This window comes from Populus trichocarpa, chromosome 19 (assembly GCF_000002775.5).
Source record: "Populus trichocarpa isolate Nisqually-1 chromosome 19, P.trichocarpa_v4.1, whole genome shotgun sequence".
In the NCBI taxonomy this organism is placed as follows: domain Eukaryota; kingdom Viridiplantae; phylum Streptophyta; class Magnoliopsida; order Malpighiales; family Salicaceae; genus Populus; species Populus trichocarpa.
Window position 1 is genome coordinate 4,649,402 of NC_037303.2, and position 16,017 is coordinate 4,665,418.

A 16,017-nucleotide genomic window follows, 5' to 3' on the forward strand; every position below is an offset into this window, starting at 1 on the left:
ATTAATTAAATTTTTTTAAAATATATATTTTTTAATATTATTTTGTTAAAATAATAAAAATATATAAAAAATAATTTTAAACAAAAAAATTAAATTGAATTTTGTTTTTTATTTGAGTTTTTTTTGTGTTTCACGGTACTTTTTAAAAGTATTTTTTAATTAAAAATATATTAAAATAATTTTTTTATTTATTTTAAATATTAATATATCAAAACAATTAAAAAACATCAATTTAATTTTTTTTAAAAAAAAACTTTAAAAATTAATTAAAACAATGAGTTGTTACAAAGTTTATGTTTCTGCACGGACACCAATGCAGATGCTTGTAGTCCTCTCAGTAGCTATAGATCGATGAAGTTCCAACATCTACTGTAGGGATTATGATTATGCTACATTAAAAGTTATTACTCTTTATTCACTGCAAATTTGTTTGTTTTTATATTTTAAAAATATTTTTGAAATTATTTATTTTTTTATTATAAATTTATTTTTTTTATTTTGATGTTTTATATCGTTTTAATAACAAATTTTTTTTAAAAATTTTTTTTTTAATATATTTTAAAACAAAAAACAATTTCAAAAGCAATAATTACCATAATATTAAATAAGTTCTAAATATCAAAGGATTTGCAATAACAAATGTTAAGCGAAGCGTTAATATTAATTATAATTGTTAGATGGATTAGGGAATTATCGGGTTTTTAGATTAATTAATTTTATTAAAATAATATTATTTTTTTATTTTTTTTAATATTAACTCGGCTAAATTTGAAAAGATTTATGTTTTTTTTTCTAATTTTTTCCATTCTAAATACTTTATTACGATGTTAAACTCATTTTTAATGAAGGTGTATCTCAATATTTTTCTTTGTATCTTTTACAATGGAACCATATTAAGTACTTTTTTTCAAAAACAGAAATAAATAAAAGTAATATTTGCAAGTTTAGCTTGTTACATCTTCATGAATAAATGCAGGATAATTTGATTTTGTTTTCCTTTTTTTCTTTCAATCTCGTATTCTCCACACTTTTTACCTCACCATCAAAGGATTGGTTGTCGAGTGTATTTATAGGTAAAAAGGAAAACTAGTTGCTATAAAGCATCCACATAAATAAATAAATAAATAAATATTTATTCATTAGAAAGAATCTTTACTCGATATTGAACTATCTGTTTGAAATAATCTTCACTATATATATAGGAAAACTAATTGCTGAAGAATATCCACATAAATAAAAATTAAAATTGTTCATCGCATAAAATCTTCGTTAAATATAAAAGTAATTTTAAAGAAAAATCTTCAATTTATATGAGATAATTCGTATAAATATGTCAAAAAGCTAGAAAATACTTGTTGACTCTAAGGGTTTATGACGACAATGATTGTAATTTGATGATAATAAATATTTGATATTCTTAATATTGTACTTGTTAATTAAATGCAAGCATATTGTTTTGAGTTTAAAACATTAAAAGAATGAACTTCATGACTTACTTATTTTTTAAGTTTATTTGCACAAAATTCATGAAGAAAAATAAAAAATTCGTTGTATAATTTATATGGCCCTTTGTCAACATCATACAAGAACGTCTTTTCCCTGTTGATTAACATGTAAATGCGTAAGGGTGTTTTTTTGTATTGCGATAGATAATGTGGTTTGGGAGTGTGGTTGTAGTTCCTTTTTAAAATGTTTTTTTATGCTGAAATGCATCTAAATGATATTTTTATTATTTTTTAAAAATTATTTTTGAGATCAGCACATCAAAATGATCTAAAACATACAAAAAAAATTAATTTTTTTTAAAAAATGAATTTTTGTGGAATGCGGTTTGCACCGCGTTCCCAAACGGTGTAAAAGTTTTTTTTTTTAAAAAAAATTACTTTTAGTTGAGGTTGGTTTAGAAAAATATATGTTTGGTTAAAACTGTGGTTAAAATTGAGGTTGAACAAAAAGTAGTTTAATGTGTTTGGTTAAGAATGCTTTTCAAATTGAGGTTATAAAATAACTAAAACAAACATATATTAATATTGATGGTTTTTAATTGAAATATTATAGATTTAACTACTGCTATTACGTCATGAAATAAACAATACTTTATATAAAGTATTTTTTATTATTTCATTGAACTATATGCAATTTCATCACGTAAGAAATCTATCCGACAAGGACTATAGTTTTCATGGTTTCCTGAGCGTGCAACAACATCAAGTAAATATCATCAGGAACAAAATTGGGATTACGATCAAATTCTGCAAATGCTACGTCATCATACGATCTCCTTCTAATGTAATTATATAGTGTCATTGAATCATGTTAAACATTAGTTTTTCGAATAAAACACAATATCTGAGAATTTTTTTTGGCTTTTTTTTTTATTTTACTGGGTTGAACCCTGTTCAATGCATTTAGGTTTGGGCCGGACCCGGTCCGACCCATTAACAATGGAGTTGCTCTCCACTGTTCACATGCAACGTGAATAGTGGAGAGCAGCTAAATACGATAGAAGAAGGAGAAGGAGAAGGGCAAGGGGAAGGGGAAGAGCAACCTACCCTGCGCGACGACGATGTCTGGCTGGCGGTGGTGAGGGAGCTGCTCTCCACTGTTTATGCTGCAGAACAGTGGAGACAGGGAAGTGTAGAAGAAGAAGAAGAAGAAAGGGAAGGAGAATGAGAAGGGGAAGGGGATGAGCCGGCTACCCTGGGCGGAGGCAATGTTTGGCTGGCGGTGGTAACGGCGGAGGCCGATGGTGAACTGACGGTCCTATGCTCTCCATTGTTCATTGTTCACTGTTAACTTTCTTTTTCCTCTGTTTCTGCTCTTCTTCTTGCGCGCCTCTGGTTATTGTGTTGTAACACAGTTTGCAACAAAGCATCTTGAAGTTGCTTCAACAAATCTTGTGGTTTAAACGCAAATTATAATAGGTCCCACAAATTTCAAGCTGTGTTTATATTGTAACCAAACATATATAGATAGTGTTTTTCTGTAAACGCATCCTTAGCGCCAAACACGCACTAAATGCATTTTATTTTAATAAACAATACTATTTTTTATTTTTATTTTTTCATTTTTCATTTTGAACGTTGAACTTTAATTTTTTAAAAAACTTTATCATTCCATCTAATGTTTGTGATATTTTATGTGTTGATTTTTTCTTGTTGCATATTCTTGACAATTCAGAGTGTCCGGTAAGATTTTAGAATTTAGATATAGGCCAAAATATGATTTAAATTTGTAGTGTAACATTAGAATGATCAAAATAAAAACCCAAAAAAACCAAAGGGCCTTTTCCACATTTACATGAAAAAAGTTACTTTTTGTCCGTAATCTCTCCATTTAGTCATTTTTGGTCTTTTTAGTGTTGAGATTTTATGTTTAGATCATAGACTACTTTTTCCCCTCACATTTAAGTCTTTTAGTTTTGAGCAAGGAGAGGGTCGCCAAGAAATGAAGGAGAGAAAAAGTTGCAGATGGCAACATTCTTGCAAAAAAATGTTGATCTTATTGGATTTCATTAGATGAAATAAGTGTTATTGAGGTGTATTTGAACTTTTATCTAGCAAAAAAAAAAATAGATCGAGGATCGATAAATGTTTTTTTATTTGGTTTAGTTTTGGAATTTTTGGTCGATTTTAGGATGTTTGAAGTCTGGAATAGGTTTATTAAAGTGTTTGAGGTATTTTTTTAGGTGTTTTTGGGTTAAAAAAATGGTTGAAAATGGATTATTGGAGTTCAAAATCTTGACTAATTTTTAGGCTATAAAAAGTGGTCGAAATCCTTACCAAGTGTCATATACTTAGTTTTTTTAAAAAGAATACCATCAAAACAAAAGAAGAAGAAAAAGGCTAGGCAAGTGGTCATGCCCACTCATGCCTAAGCCTCTTTGTATTGGGGCAAGTGTATTGGCCCACCTAGGCATGCACCTAGGTTCTTTTCAGACAACCATTTAGTTTTTTTTTTTTTAAAAAAAAAAATTTAAATCCTAATTTAAACTCATTATAAATAAAATAAAATAATTTATATTAAAAATATTATTTCATTAAACACCATTCAATTTTGCTTTTATTTTCGAATAAGATTATAAAATTCTTTTTTGTAATATTAGCAAACATTTCATCAATTATATATGAATCTAATGAAATCTAAAGACACCATAAACTCTGATAAAATGATGAAATCTAAAATCAATGAAACTTTAATAAAAGTGTTAAGAAAAAAATCAGAAATAAAAAGAATAAGGATCGAATTGGAAAAAAAATAAAAGAGCCAAGAACAAAAAATAAAAATAAAAAGAACAAGGATTGAAATTGAAACACAAAAAAAAATGACAGAAAAGATAGAGATAAAAAAAGAAAAAAATAACCACCGACAACAAACCGTCCATCTTTTTCCATCACGAGCAGCACCAGGAGAAAGAGAATGCAGCGATGCTTCCAACTATATGACAGAAGGGCAGGTTTGGCCAACAAGAGGTGCTGAACGCGTCGCCCAACAACATGATAGAAAGGCAGGTCTTGCCTATGAGAGGTGCTGAATGCGTCGCCTAAAAGGGTGCAAGTGTGTGGAGAGCACATGCCAGCACCTTTTTTAACTTAATGATTAATTATTCAACGTAAAAAGATCAAAATGCTCTTCATGAATATAGAATAAACAAATTAGCCTATGTAAAATGACAAAAATACCCTTGAATGTATGTCTTATTTTCTTATTCCAATGGCAAAAATGTTTTTTTTTATTGTAATACAAAAAATAAAAAGACATAAATATTGTTGGTCAATAATTATAATTTTCTTTATTTGAGGGGTAAATTAATCATTTTATGTTTTTAAAAGTGAAAAAGACACATATACTTTGGTAACTTTTTGATGGCCAATGAGCCACTAAAAAATATCAAATTATCCTCAATACCAAGGCATCGTATTTTTTCTTCAAAGGGCAAGAACAAAATTTCACTATAGCAATGAATATATTTTTTTTTGTGTCTGTGTGTATAATGATTTCCGCGTTTCATAGTTTTTTGTTTAATTAATAGTAATTCAGCTTACATTCTCAAGAATAAAAACAGGGGGTTTATAGTTGTTTTTTCATAAATGTTTTTTCATTCTCTTGATAATTCTTGATATTACATAAATTTGATAATTGTTCACATATCAATCAAGTTGAACATCAGAATTTATAAGTTCCACTGAAAAATGGAAGAAAAATATAAAATCCAATCATTTATGCTAAAAGTCTCAATTAGCAAAGCTTTGAATAGGCCAACTAGCTTTACAATGAGATTCTCTCTTAATTAAACATTAATCTTAAAAAAAATCTTCTTCAAAATCATTATTATCATATTAACAGCATCGGTTTAAGTTAAGAATCACTTGGACAATAATTAAAAAGATCTTTATTTAAGAAAAAAATACTATAAAAATAAATCTTTACTTATTAGACATAAATAAAAATAATAATTATTTTTTAAAATATTTTAAAAATTTTCATTTATAATTTTGCTCAATTTACGTTCACCTCGTATCAACTTGAGACTAGGGATGATCATTTTCGTCTCAGTTTGGTTTTTATATAAAAAATAACCAAACCGATTTTTTTTTAAAAAAACCGAAACCGGTTCAAACCGATCGGTTTTGGTTCGGTTTTTTAGGACAAAACCCGGTTCAAACCTGTTCGGCTAGGTTTTTTCGGTTTGGCTCAGTTTAGATCGGTTTTTTCGGTTTGGCTCGGTTTTTTTTCTGGTTTGGGTTCGGTTTGGTTTTTTCAGTTTCAGGCTTATAAAACTGAAACCGAATCGGTCGGTTTTTTTAAAATTTTAATTAGTTTAATTGGTTTTTTTTTTATAATTTGATTTTTTCAATTATTTTTTTTCCAGTTTTCTTAATTTAATTGATTTTTTTAATTATTGTACTCACCCCTCCTACTTGAGACCTCGTATCTACCATCTAACACTTTGTTTTTTCATATACTCTATTTTGTACGTTCCATAACATTCCCATAGACACTCATTAATTGCTTTTAACAAAAAAGGTAATGAATAGGTTCATGAAATAAATAACCAGAAAATCAACAAAAATTTCTTTCAATGCCACTGTTACTATCCCGGAAGAATTCATGACTTTTTTATCCCTAATTTGAAGCACAAATCTTAATTAAATAACTAAGTTTTCTGTAATATAATTTATTTGTGTAAACTATAGTTATCAAAGTTGATCAGCCTGGAAAACAAAATTGAGTCAATTCTCATATTATCGAATCAATTGTTTTTATTAAAATAATAGTTTTTTGTGTTTTTCTTGATATTTTATTTATCAATTTTATTTAATTAAACTAAAAACCTAATTACACTATACTATAAAATGCATGAAAAAATTATTGTGCTGATATTATATACATAGAATGTTTGTACTATGGATGATATCATAGATATTTAGAGGACCATGAGGACGTTATCTTCTCTATTTTTTATTTTTGAAAAATTATTGGGTCTAGCTTAACCGCCAGATTCAATACTCATGGGTCTGACATGACCATTAAATTTAAAAGCCTATAAAAAATAAAGAAATAAAATTTTAAAAAATTAATTAGGATTTCATTCAAGAATAATTTAAATATTTTTTATAAAAAAATAAAAAATTATAAAAAAATAATTATCATTTCGATTTAGGATACTTTAAGGGTAGTTTAATTTTTTTTATAACAAATAAAAAAATTTAATTAGACATAGCCGCTAGATCCAATGCTCTTGGGTCCGCTAGGTTGTCATACTCAAGGCTCTTAAGCCTGGCATGACCACCAGACTCAGTAGAATTAAAATATTTTCTATACTTTTACTATTTTTTTGATATTTTTTTTTAAAATTAATATTAACCTAATGCAGAGCACAAACCAATATGCTAGTAAAAGTTAATTGAGGTTGGATTCGATAACTATAAATCTATTTGTTTTTGCGTTTTAAAAACGTATTTGAAAAAATTGAATTTTTTTTATTTTTTTTGCTTCAAATAAATATTTTTTTATTTTTAGATCATTTTGATGCGTTAATATTAAAAATAATTTTTTAAAAATTAAAAAATTATTATTTTAATATTTTTTCTAATAAAAAATATTTTTAAAAATAACCATAACCACATTTTTAACCCCCTACCGTTAACTGCTTTTCAACGTTTTCACAGTCTAATCCCATAATCATAAAGGGCAGGATGGTCCAAGACGGAAAAGCGAAACTGGAGCCCGCTGAAAGAGGGATAGCGGCGGAATTTCAGAGAAAGATTTGAATTTTAACGTCCCCTCGACAAAAACAAAAGAAGCCACAAAAGGAAACCTCAGAAGACAGCCCATGAAAATCCACCAACTAAAACTAATAAAAATAATATTAAACTGTAAAAAACTGAACCCACCAACTAAAACTCACAAAGAACCAATCTTTAATTTTGTTTCAAAAAATCTGATTGTTTTTCAAATTCTTGAGATTGAGAACCTTCTGTTTCTTGATTTGTGTAAACAAGGAAGTGGAGAGAGCAGTATCTAAAAGAAGAAGAAGAGGTAACTTTTTGCTTTTTTACTTTTATGTTTTGTTTATGCTGTTTTGAGGCAAAATTTGAATGGCTCATTTTCTAGTTTGAGTTCTTTTGTTGTAATTTCACTCGCAAAGCAAAGTTTGGCCTTTGGAAATCTTACTTCAGGCTTAAAGATTTGATCTTGGAGGAGAATTTTTGTTGTATTTTAGATTCATATGTGCAATTTCTGATACGGAATCTCAAGAAGTTCTTTTTTTTCTAGTCAAGTTGTTTGTCATTTCTATCAAAGTCTGTTTTTCCTCTGATTCCATTGAGCGTGGAATTATATTTCTGGTTTGGATGTTAATGAGTCTATCACGAATCTGATAGTTGAAGTTAACAGTTCTCATGGAGAGCCCTTCGAATTGGCAACAACGAAGAGCCTTTGTTAGGTACTGAAATCATTGCAAATGACAGAGTAGCAACTCAGTTGTGGAGATGATATATTTTGATAATTTCGATCCCATCTGATTGTTTGGTTTCAGGTCAACAATGGGAAGAAATCTGAGTCCAATACTGCGGCAAGAATTGGCAAATCTTGACAAAGATGCTGATAGTCGTAAATCAGCAATGAAAGCACTGAAATCATATGTGAGAGGCTTGGATTCTAAGGCAATCCCACAATTTCTTGCTCAAGTTTCCGAAACAAAAGAAACTGGGTCTTTGTCCGGTGAATACACAATTTCACTGTATGAAGTTCTTGCGCGTGTCCATGGAGTTAATATTGTAACTCAGGTTGATAGTATCATGGCTACCATAATCAAAACTTTAGCATCAAGTGCAGGATCTTTTCCTCTTCAACAAGCGTGCTCCAAGGTGGTACCAGCAATTGCAAGATATGGGATTGAACCAACGACCCCAGAGCATAAGAAAAGGCATATAATTCACTCGCTTTGTAAGCCTCTTTCAGAAGCTCTCTTAGGTTCTCAAGAATGCCTGACTTCAGGGGCTGCCCTTTGCCTGAAGGCTCTAGTGGACTCAGATAATTGGCGATTTGCTTCAGATGAGATGGTGAATAGGGTTTGTCAGAATGTGGCTGTTTCTTTGGAGGAGAAGCCCACGCAAACTAATTCACACATGGCCCTGGTAATGGCTTTGGCTAAGCATAATGCTTTGATAGTTGAAGCATATGCAAGACTCTTGGTACAATCTGGATTGCGCATCTTGAAAGCTGGGGTCTTAGAGGGTAATTCTCAGAAACGATTATCGGCTATCCAAATGGTCAATTTCTTGATGAAATGTCTGGATCCTAGGAGCATATTCTCAGAAATTGATTTGATAATTGAGGAGATGAATGAGAGCCAGTCCGATCCAATGGCATATGTGAGTGGAGCTGCATTCGAAGCCTTGCAAACTGCAAAGAAAATTGCTGCAGAGAAAGGGTCAAAATTTGAGAAGAGTTCTGGTTCAATTACTGGATCAAACTTTGGCAGGAGAGACCACAGAGGAAGGAGAAATTTGTCCAGTGCCTATGGTGATCAATCTCCAGCATCTATATCACCTGAATCACAAACTCTTGATTCCTTTATGGAATATGAATCTTTCATTGAGTCACCTATTTCGACAACTAATACTTCTTCCAGTGAGTATGACCGTGGGAGTGTGAATCGGAAACTATGGAGTTTTGAGAATGGAGGGGTGGACGTATCTCTAAAAGATGGTTTATTTTCAGAGTCTCAGGGAAGTCCCATCCATGATGCATTCTCTGATCAGTCTGGGCTACATGAACTTACTGAAAACAGAGGAAGTTGCACGGGTGAATTTGCAGGTTTCTTGCCTAGAAGTCCTAGAAATGGACTATCGAGGTGCACCACTCCCAGTCCTCAGGTATTTTCCTCACACATGTTTCATAAGTCACTTGTATTTTTTAACCACGGATTTAGGCAAGGATTGAATAGTGATAATGGAATTTTAACCTCATGGTGCAGAAAATAGGCTGGCTACAGTGTTTATTTGCCATTTAAATCATATTTGAGGAGGGTTTTAAACTGCCAACAACATTTTCTTAATACATATCAAACAGCTGGAGAACCAGTTTGGGGGATTTTCCCACTATTTCTCATTTGGAATTGGCTTTAGTTTCTTGTTTCCTTGTCGTGAAATGGATATATTTCCTCTTTTGCTGTCAAGTATACGTTAAGTCATAGCTTATAAAGGTTGCCTATGTTAATACAGTGATCATACCTTCTAAAGGAGACTAGAATTATTGCTGAGATTCTTGCACTACAGCTGAACAAATTTCTTATTTACTTTTGTTTGTAGGCCTGCGCTCTTTTTTTATACCAGTTAAAGCATGAGATATATCAACATTTGCCAATCAAAACATGTTTACTTGATGCTTGAGATATTGGTTTTTGATTGCTAATATAGATTGCATATCACACCTTTTTGTGTGTTTCAGCGGTCACGCTCTCATATAAATGTCAACAACGTTAGCATCTTCACAACTCCCAGGAAGCTCGTACACGCTCTCCAGGATCCTAATGATTTGGATTCAGATTTCTCTGAGAAACAGAATGAAAGGTTCGGAAGTCCATGCTCGTGCAAATTTGATTATAGGCCCACTCTGAGGTTAAAACAAAATGGCTTTCAGCAGGATATGGGTTCGGAGGTCAATGAGAACGGAAATTCATATGCTGGTGGTGAGCAGTTACAAGGTCCCTCTGAATCAGTGGCATCAACAGAGGAAATTCCGGTCAACACTGATACGCAAGTGTCTACAGAGGTGATTCTTGGAAAGAAAACTGATGATCCTAAAAAAAATTGCGCTGAAAGGGAAATGAGGAAGACTTCTTCCCTGTTAGTTGTTGGGTTCTGCATTGCTTTGCTAGCAATTCTTGCCTCATTAATGTTCATTTATCTGCAGGATGATAGTCATCATATGGTTCCAACTTGATTCTCTCATTTGTATCAAAATCTCCCAGTTACACTGTATTAGGTCATTTTGAATATCCTAGGTTTCTCTGTAGCAATGTTAGGTAGTCAATTGCTCCAACTATGAGTTGGATGTTTATGTGTTTAATATCATGAAACAATTTGTGTTCTTGCAACTTTTCTTTTCTTTTCTTTTTTTAATCGTTGAACATGTTAACTACATCAACTGAATATTGTTCCTTAAAATCACCTGCAAAATCAGTTTGGGTTATTTTTAAGAAGAGGAAGGGGAGAGCTGGAGAAGCAGACAAATTGTCTTATGGACAGTGAAGTGATGTGTTATGCAAGCTGAGAGTTATGATGTGCAAAATATATTTTGATTTTTTTAAAATGTTATAACGAAAGCTTAGTTATTAAATCTGGTTTGGGTCGATCTAATATAAAGGTTGGGTGTTGAATTATACATATTAACTTAAATTAACTCGAGAAATCTGGTTTGGGTCGATCTAATATAAAGGTTGGGTTTTGAATTATACATATTAACTTAAATTAACTCGAGAAAATTAAAAAAATATTTAAGATTTTAATATTTCATGTAAAAAAATCACATGAAAAGATTAAGAAATTTGTGTGGATTTATGATAGATGTGAAATGGTTTCTTCTCTTCATGAACAAAGTATGTTGCCTTTTTGTACCACCCTGGGATCCATCTTGAGCATAAAAATCAGATGAAAGCGCAATGTTTCAATGGTACTCAGAGATTTGGATTGTGTAAATGCTGACTGCCTGTCCATGCGTCTCCAGGATTCAAAGTTACTGGTTTAAGCATGGCTGATTGGCCTACACATATAAAAGAATACATGCCATAGCTTTCACGGCTTGAACCAGGACTAAATATGTATAGTTCCTCGAACCCCTCCCTTCCTACAACAACTGAGTTTCTTCTGCCCTGTTATAGCAACAGAAGGGAAAAGGAAAGCATTTGTGAGCGACCAGCATCTGTAAATGTGGAAACCAACACTAAAGTAGAGAAATAGAATCACTGAACATGAACTTTGGGTGTCAGCAATCAAGAATTTGAGCTTGAACTAGCTTGAATTATTGAAAATGAGAGTCGATAAGAAGAGTACCCTGTCAATGATTGTGAAGTCTCGCGGTGCGCTGGTGTAAATCCTGCTCATTTCCTCAGTTAAATTCTTATAATTATCATTCTCTTCACCCTCCATTTCTTCGCTCTCTATTAGACTATCGTTTCCTTTATCACCGTTCTTCTGGTTTCTTGCATCCCAGCCAGTAAGAAAACCATTGAACCCCAAATTGCCCCACAGTTGGCCAGAACCAAATCCACGTTTTTGGCTAAGGTCAGGAGGAACAATGCCGAAATTTGATAAGAACACAGGCCTGTTATAGAAGTCCGATCCCTCTAATCCATATGCAAAGGTTGCTTCTGGTGTGCTTACTGTCAGATGGCTAATGATGCCGCCCCTCATTTGGATCGATGAAGATTTTAAGTTTGAGACTGTTAGCTCTGAGCTTAAGGTTTCTTCACGGAGACTCAAGATGTATCTTACTTCAACCATATCTTTTGCATCAGTGCTTACCATTTCAACCTGCATTCTTCAAGTCCATATTTTAAGAATATCCCAACAACTCCAAGCATCAGCAAAAAAAAAAAAAAAAAACCCTTGAAGAACCAACAGGCAAAAGTTACAAGACAGGTTCAAGAGAACTTGTGGACCAATTGAGAAACTTAGTCAGTTTTTGGGACATTTCAACCTATTCTTGTTTACAGATTTTGGTGTCACTGCAATTTGATCCTTCACAACCAATTTTAGTTACAAGTAAGAAACTGCATACTTGATAACATATCATGGTCTAGCAAATTGTTTGCAAGGCCATTAAAGAAGGCGTTAGTTCTTTGCCATCACATAATATGACACTGCAGAATTAAAGACAGACCTGAATAGTGTCATGAGAATCTCCTCTAATATCCTTGAGAGCCCAAGTACTTGGAGACCATGAAATTTCACCATCACTGTCAAAGTTAAACGCTGGAGAAACCCCTCCTCGTATAGCAGCACTTCCATCCTCCCCCTCCAAGACTGAAGTTTGCAGCAGCTCAACTGTACCTCCATGCCACATGCGAGCCTTGTATGATGTGATTAAGCCGCTTGGTAGCATCAATGTGACGCTGCTCCCATTTTCCACCGTCATCTTGGCAACGCAGCTATCACTAAGACGTTCGAAAGTGACTCCATGGCCACTGAATTCTTCTTCCAAGTAGTCTACATTGATTGGTTGGTATGGAATTGAAGCCACTGATGGAAGTGGGAATTCTCTCTTCTTGCTAGAGTATTGAAGAGAACTAGAGTGAAGATGAGGGTGGAAATTAAATAAATGCCTGTTGGTGAGACTTGTGCAGGGGGTAGAAGTGAAGCTCAGTGAAAAGAGAGAACTCAAAGCCATACTTGTGAAAAATATCTGGCATCATCAAGCAGAAAATGAAAAAAGCTGCTATTCTATTGCACATAATGGAGAGAAAAAGGGTTAGGCCCACTTATCAATGTATGGCTGGCTGTTCGGATAATTTAGCTACAGTTTTTTGGTTGGTTCTATTGAAAACTACATAGATATTTTGAGACTTTTTGACAGGTTCATCTTATTTTACTGCTATCTAAATGCCAAATTGTTGGTCAAGTATTCAGCCTTATCCTTTCAGATGATGGGAGGGAAATTGCTCCCTTTTCTTTTGCCTGAATTTTTTTATTTCCTTCTCTCTATGTTGGTCATATATTCCAAATGATGGAAACACCCTTGATGCTTATCTTGTGTAAATTGTAAAATCAAACTCATCATATTTTACCAAGCATATGCTATAAACACACATCTAAGCTGTATTTGAGGCCTTGTTTCTCTCAAGCCTCCGTAAACTTTCGATTCAATCTTCGCAAGCACGGACTTGAGCATTCTAGTTATTTTTTGTTAGCAGAAACCATACAGATCCTTCAAGAAGTGATGGGCTATAATGACATTCATTGAACAGTATAACTGTATGATTACAATATGATTTTGGAAAGAGCTAAACCAGCGACGAAGGGAAAACTGAACAAGCTAATGGAATATTGATTTTGAATCTGATATCAAAATTTGTAATTACAAATTATCATGCTCAATCATCTGTGCCCCCTTCCATTCTTCACCAGGTTTCACAACGACAGGAACCAGCATTGCAGCAGGGCCAGTGCAGATAAAATAGTCCTTGCCATACTTTTCTGCAAACGAGCCCGGGCTGCCAATGTAGATATCTTCGAAACCAATCCGTATTACCCTAAAGAACAGCTCTTTTCCCTGAAATGAACCGCTGATGTTACTCATTAATTTTCTCAGTTGCAGATGATGTTATGACATGAATAGACAACAAGCACATGGAGTTCAATCAAAATATTCTGTTCACAAGTATTTGGATAAGAAAAACCAAACTATCTGTGTACTTGAGTCAATGCGTATTTTAAACAAGAAAAACTTCATTCACAAATCTCCTGTCATATCACTTGTATCTGTGAAATTTTGAAAACGAAGATGATAAAATTTCCTTTTGTATTCTGATTTATAAAGCATTTAAGGAAATGGATGATTCTGAAAGTGATGAGCCATAGGTCAAGCTCAAAACTTTCCCAACGCTGAATTCATGTGCTCCATCTATATGTTAAGAGCTTATATCTTGGGCTGGAAGTAGAAGTGACAAACGCATACCTGATCAAGCGTTTCATATTTTGTAGGTGAGGTGTTATAGAATGCTTTTAACCTCTCTTGCGGTGGAGCAGCATAAACTCTACTAAGCCTATCCTTCAAAATTATGTAGGGCTCCTCTTGCACTTTCCATGATCCTGGTTTCTCTTCGGGCTCAAAATCAAAATCAAGCAATCCCGGAGACTCCGGTTTCAATGCTTCCGATGGAGATAAAACTTCGAAAGGTGAAGATAAAGGAGGCTGTGTGCAGTAATAACATTTCCTCAGTCCTTGGATCCCTGCCTTTGCTCGCTTTTTGAATTTGAGATGACTAAGTATAGCACTAGTTAGAGTCACATCCTTGCGACCATTATTCTTTACTATCACTGCTGATGCCATGCTCAGTGGATAAAGGGAGACTACATATGATATTTCAAGAGGTCCACTGCTGCAGCTCAATTCAACCTGCAACAAGCCAGAAAAAGAAGCATGACATTTTCATTCCTCGAGTACACATTGATCCTAGTTCTCCCAAAGAAAAGCAGACTGCTGCTTTAATTTTACAACCCCCACCCCACCTGTCCTCTCTTTCTCTTCCCACTGAACACAGGAGAAATTGATTGATAAAAGAAGTTTAGTTACTGTGAAAATAAATGGATTCAGGCTCATGAGTCCAATAAAAAATCTTGTTTACTATCATACAAAACCTGAGGGGAATAAGAGGCTTAAATTGTACAGCCCCCTACGTTATCTCAAAACTAACGCCTTTTTCATCCTTGGAGTTGACCCTTTTTCCCTTTCCAAAATGAAAAATTAAAGACAAATTAATTAATAAAATTGTCCCTTGACCCTGTCCATAACTTGTTGCTACAGAATCTAAAATTCAACCTCAAAAACATTAAAATTAGCTTTTCCTTAAAAAAGAACCATACAGGCATGAACTGGTTTCAAGAACAATGACAAAAGCTGGAAAAAAGTTAAGGAACCAAGCAAATACCTGAACAGCATCAATGGAATCAGAGTCAACATCCTTTACAGTCCATTCAGAAGAAGAAATGAGTGACCCTTTGGAACCACCTTCAGAGGCATCATTGATGACCAAACCAATTCCGCCTTTAGCTATACCAGAAGAATCCTTTTCCTTACCAGGAAGGGTATAAAGAACCTCCTCAAAGCCATCATCCTTCCAATAAACTTTTGGCTTGTAAGAACTGACATAAGCATTAGGTATCTGGACCCTCACAGAGCTGCCATTTCTAACTTTTAGCTCAACAGTTGGAACATTGTTGGATTCCAAGAATTTGATGCCTTTTCTACCAAACTTTTCTTCAAGAACCTCTGGAGTTGAAGGGCTGGTAGTTGTTGGAGATAATGAAGTAGCTTTTATAATGCTTGGTTTTCGAAGAGAGAAGGAAAGAAGAGAAGCCATGGAGAGGGAGGAGAAAGAAGCACTCTTTAAGAGCTCCCACACACACCAGTAACTAGTTTGCTAAGCTCATCCTTCACGAATTATTTTTGTTCGGATCTGTATTTTGGCTTTTATACTTGCACTTTTTGCCAAACATTGCCTGTCAAGTGTACCGACTCTACACCCCTAATTTTGTGCCACTGTGAGAAGTGATAATGCAGACTAACTACAGATATTTTGCCTTTCGAACAAGGGAGGATATATCGTAAAACCAAAGAGGTAATAGCCACCTCTTGCAGCTCTCTGCACGCTGGTGAGTTTCAAATGCTTGCTCCAATGCTTCTAGGCAAACAGAAGGGGGGGGGGCAAAAACACCTAGTCCTGACTCCTACAGTAACTTTCAGTCACTGGCACTTCACTTTTTTTTTTTTTTTTGTGAAACACCTTTT

At 33.4% G+C, this 16,017-nt stretch overlaps 3 protein-coding genes across 5 annotated transcripts; 1 reads left to right on the forward strand and 2 right to left on the reverse strand.

Annotated features, from left to right (window-relative positions):
• The first annotated feature begins 7,303 nt into the window (after positions 1 to 7,303).
• LOC7491031 (protein SINE1) lies at positions 7,304 to 10,606 on the forward strand. 3 transcript variants are annotated; one of them, XM_024590966.2, is made up of 4 exons: positions 7,304 to 7,542; positions 7,900 to 7,948; positions 8,042 to 9,383; positions 9,958 to 10,606. In XM_024590966.2, the coding sequence occupies exons 2-4, from the start codon at positions 7,905 to 7,907 to the stop codon at positions 10,450 to 10,452; spliced, it is 1,881 nt and encodes a 626-aa protein (XP_024446734.1). In that variant the 5' UTR covers positions 7,304 to 7,542; positions 7,900 to 7,904; the 3' UTR covers positions 10,453 to 10,606. The 3 variants fall into 3 exon arrangements, with proteins under 3 accessions (XP_024446734.1, XP_002325413.1, XP_024446735.1); XM_002325377.3 differs by lacking the exon at positions 7,900 to 7,948; XM_024590967.2 differs by lacking the exon at positions 7,304 to 7,542 and having other exon boundaries at positions 7,551 to 7,948.
• A 565-nt stretch (positions 10,607 to 11,171) lies between these two features.
• Positions 11,172 to 12,964, reverse strand: LOC7469878 (protein NDH-DEPENDENT CYCLIC ELECTRON FLOW 5). The gene is made up of 3 exons (XM_024590968.2): positions 12,391 to 12,964; positions 11,562 to 12,041; positions 11,172 to 11,380 (listed from the first exon to the last, which is right to left on the reverse strand). The coding sequence occupies exons 1-3, from the start codon at positions 12,895 to 12,897 to the stop codon at positions 11,186 to 11,188; spliced, it is 1,182 nt and encodes a 393-aa protein (XP_024446736.2). The 5' UTR covers positions 12,898 to 12,964; the 3' UTR covers positions 11,172 to 11,185.
• A 471-nt stretch (positions 12,965 to 13,435) lies between these two features.
• LOC7491034 (photosynthetic NDH subunit of subcomplex B 2, chloroplastic) lies at positions 13,436 to 15,715 on the reverse strand. The gene is made up of 3 exons (XM_002325798.4): positions 15,158 to 15,715; positions 14,185 to 14,625; positions 13,436 to 13,779 (listed from the first exon to the last, which is right to left on the reverse strand). Exons 1-3 carry the CDS (start codon positions 15,587 to 15,589, stop codon positions 13,585 to 13,587), a joined length of 1,068 nt encoding a protein of 355 aa, XP_002325834.1. The 5' UTR covers positions 15,590 to 15,715; the 3' UTR covers positions 13,436 to 13,584.
• Between the last annotated feature and the right edge of the window lie 302 nt (positions 15,716 to 16,017).